General features: G+C 34.0%; 1 protein-coding gene across 2 annotated transcripts; it reads right to left on the bottom strand.

Annotated features, from left to right (window-relative positions):
* Positions 1-512: 512 nt before the first annotated feature.
* On the bottom strand, positions 513-2,810 carry LOC123911080 (acyl carrier protein 1, chloroplastic-like). Of its 2 annotated transcripts, none has more exons than XM_045962428.1 (4): positions 2,575-2,810; positions 1,732-1,842; positions 1,029-1,151; positions 513-934 (listed from the first exon to the last, which is right to left on the bottom strand). In XM_045962428.1, exons 1-4 carry the CDS (start codon positions 2,635-2,637, stop codon positions 806-808), a joined length of 426 nt encoding a protein of 141 aa, XP_045818384.1. In that variant the 5' UTR covers positions 2,638-2,810; the 3' UTR covers positions 513-805. The 2 variants fall into 2 exon arrangements, with proteins under 2 accessions (XP_045818384.1, XP_045818391.1); XM_045962435.1 differs by having other exon boundaries at positions 1,732-1,843; positions 2,579-2,800.
* Between the last annotated feature and the right edge of the window lie 802 nt (positions 2,811-3,612).

Below are 3,612 nucleotides of genomic sequence, written 5' to 3'. Positions count from 1 at the left end.
GATATTCCTACTTCAATTGTTAGTGATCGTGATAAGGACCATATATCAATAATTTTTTTATCTAATTGAAGACTTCTGGTGCAATTTCAAGAGATAAATACAAAGTATTTTCATTTAAACATATATATTTAGTAAAGTACTTGTTTATATTTCATTCAAAAAAAAAGTACTTGTTTATATATATCCAGAATTTATCAAACAAATTATAGTTTGAAATCTACTTTTAAACAAAAAAAAAAATTAAAATTACCAAACAACTTTTACTTTATTTTTTAAGGCTCTTATTATTACTTTTAGTTTTAAAGCTGCTTCTAACCTTAAATAAAGTTGGGCCAAATGCACCCTTACTTAATTTGATTATGATGAATTTTGATTTAAAACTAATATTTCTTTAGATCTCCCCGGTCCTCACAATCACAAACCTTAAAACAGTTTACCTCTGACCTATACAGAGTAGAAGTCTATATTATGCAGACTAATTATCGTAATTGTAGTAACGAAGGTGGGTATGGTCAGTGGAGAAGTTACATCAATCACTTATGCTCATTAGTCATTATTATGCAGCAATTTATGTATTGCATGCTCAATAACATGAAGTGCTACAAACAATTTGATAAGCCCTTGTTGATGGCCAAAGAAAGTAAAAACGGATTACACAGCCTTTTCTTGAGGCCTAAGAAACAAGACAGTAGCAGACTATGCTGATAAAAGACTCGAGACTCGACCACCCGTACTAAAAAATAATAAGGATAATAATAACTTTGCATGTCTACCAACAGCATTTTACATCTGATATATTTTTCTTTTAAGGACTCTGTTTACTGATGATATCCTCAATAAGATCTGCAGCTTCTTGAACTGTTGAAATGCTCTGTGCACTATCTTCTTCAACACTGATGCCAAATTCCTCCTCGAGTCCCATCACAATCTCAACCTGAAGGGCATTTAATTTACAATAGGATTTTAGTAAATGAATCCAAATAGCATTATACAGAATCGATTGTAATGTCAGACAAGATTTCGCTTACTGTGTCCAGCGAATCAGCCCCAAGAGCTGCAAATTTTGAATCGCCAGTAACATTAGAGTCATCTGGTAAAGCCAACTGCTTCTTTACTATTTGGGCCACTTTTTCCACTGTCTGCGGTTTAGCCTGAACAAGTAAAAGGTATTCAGCATAAGCATGAAAATGGAAGATACACTCCCCAAAAGGCCAAAACACACATAAGGAAGTATAGTTAGACTGCATTAAACTGTCTACATAAAACATTGACCTATAAGGTGTCTTAAAATTTCATCAAACACAGGATTCAAGAACTCAGAATAATCTCTTGTGAAAAAGATGTTAAGCACACACCCTATATGTTACCAAATATAAATATGTATACTATTTGATCTTGTATTTTTATTCAGTTTTTCATGAACACGTCATAAATTTTCTTATTCGTGCATTGTCGCATCTTCCAAATGTAAAACTTATCAAAAGTGCAGTTTATATAAGAAAATACTATTGACCTATATAGTTTTAAAAAGTTCATGCAAGCAAATGGTAAAATCCGTAGGAAAAAACTTAGGTCCATTTCTTTAGGTTCTTTTCGAATGGTTCTTAACATAACAAACTATGATTTTCTCAAAGTTTGTTATATAACTTTATGTTAAGAACCATACAAAAAGGACCTAAAGAAATGGACCTAAGTTTTTCTGTATAGCACATTTATAGTAGTCTGACATACAGCGCAAGAAACTGTAAGGTGAATTGGGCGTCGCTGTGAGCTAAAAGGCACATTCCATCTCCCATAGCTTGAAATTAAGGATGACCTCTGCCCAGCAGTGGAAGTGACAGGCTGTTCAACATATGCATTCAAATGAATTTCATTAGAGAATTAATATAAAATATTCAAAAACTACTAAATAATAATGTTGCTTCTGTTTAAGTAAAAGAAAAATCACAAACCAATACTTAACAATGAGCATAGCATATTTTTCTGATGAGCAACGCTGATAAATATGCAAACTAAATTCTGGTCCAAAATTTTCATATTTAATTTAAATCTTCACTAACACTTGTGGAAATGGAGCCATAATTTCGTTTTGCAAGTAAAGCTGATAGAAAATAAAATGTTCTGAATCGTTGTTCTTTAATTATAAAGCAATAGCCTATAATCACTAAAGCATTTTCTTAGGCTGGATTGTTTATTTGCAATCTCAATATATAGGACGTATTTGGATCGACTTATTTGAGTTTCTATACCGGCATAAATTTTGTTAGACTGTTTGTGAAAATTGATAAAAATAGATTCACTTTTTCAGCTGATCATTTTCATAAGTTGAAAGTTCTCCAAAATAGTTTGTGAAAACAGCTTATTAACATATACAAAAACAGTTCAATTTAATTTAATTTAATCTTTTGCTATATATAGAAATAGCTTATATAATAGTATTATACTAGTAACTAATCTGAATTTGAATCAATGAAATTGATACGTTCTTCTGTATCACAAAATATAGTAATAATTCCTAAAAAATAAAGAAACACTAAACATAATCGAAATAGAATTTTGACATGAAAGTGATACCAGTAGTATGTTGTGATTAAGAGAGAGCAGAGAGTGTGAAGCTGCTTGCATATTGATCGCCATGGAGGGAGGTTGGTGTGTGGAAAGATGAAGAGAAAGGAGAATGAAGAAAAGGAGAGAATTGAGAAGGTGGCGGAGAATGCGAAGGGTGTGAAATGAAGAAATCGTTAAAGAAGGAACAAATACATGCGATTCTCTTTACACTTCATTCATCACTTTTCTTCTCTATTCTAACTAACTCAGAGAGAGTGTGATAGTCGTGGACTAGTAGTCTGTAATTGGGCCGGAATTAAGGCATGCAGCCCAACATGGCCCAATATGGGTTTAGTACATGAATGAATGATGAGTTCTTCTTTTCGCGCCTCCCGAGCTTCTTACGCGTCCTCTGGTCTTTCAATTTTACCCCTTGCTACTTCAGCAGCGAGTGTGTGTATAATTGCAAAAAAAAAATGAGAAAAAAATAGTTTGCTAGCTACACTGCGAACGGAATTCGCATTGTAGGCCGCGAACCTGTTGGCACTAACAAAAAAAAAAAGTCTTCCACGCAGTCAAACTCTTGTGACACGTGGCCAAATGTGATTGGCCACGTGTGTGGTTGTGACATGGGTTCGATCAATTAAAATTCATGGTGAATTCTATAAATTGAGACCATTTGTGTGAGTTTTTTTTTCACACATTCTCTCATCGTCGTTATTTAGTCATATCACTCCCTTCGGTGTTGTTTAGTCACCGTGGCTGGGAGCGATATGGTAATCGACGATGAACTTTTTGTGTCCAAATTGAAAATGATATGACTAACCGAACCGGAGGCCACTCCAATGAGATTTTCTCATGCACATATGGAACTGTCTCATGCTACTAAACTAGTATGTTGTAGTAGCTAAGTGGCGTATGAAGGACTGAAAATAAACCACGGACCTTCTAAGTGCAAAACTGTTGAAAATGATGAAGAATCTAGTCTTGTTCTTCACCATTAAGGTGACTATCATTGGCAGGTGGAACCTAGCCCTGATGCTCAGTCTCAAGCTCGGGAGAAGC

The sequence above is a fragment of the Trifolium pratense genome, linkage group LG1 (genome assembly GCF_020283565.1).
Source record: "Trifolium pratense cultivar HEN17-A07 linkage group LG1, ARS_RC_1.1, whole genome shotgun sequence".
Classification (NCBI taxonomy): Eukaryota; Viridiplantae; Streptophyta; class Magnoliopsida; order Fabales; family Fabaceae; genus Trifolium; species Trifolium pratense.
This window is presented reverse-complemented; position numbering and strand designations above follow the sequence as displayed.

Excerpts from the sequence above, each read along its gene's own strand:
- LOC123911080 (XM_045962428.1), bottom strand. The coding sequence starts at position 2,637 with ATGGCGATCAATATGCAAGCAGCTTCACACTCTCTGCTCTCTCTTAAT. Across the intron at positions 1,843-2,574 it reads TTAATCACAACATACTACTG|CCTGTCACTTCCACTGCTGG; the intron begins GTATCACTTTCA and ends TATGTTGAACAG. Across the intron at positions 1,152-1,731 it reads ACCTTACAGTTTCTTGCGCT|GCTAAACCGCAGACAGTGGA; the intron begins GTATGTCAGACT and ends TTACTTGTTCAG.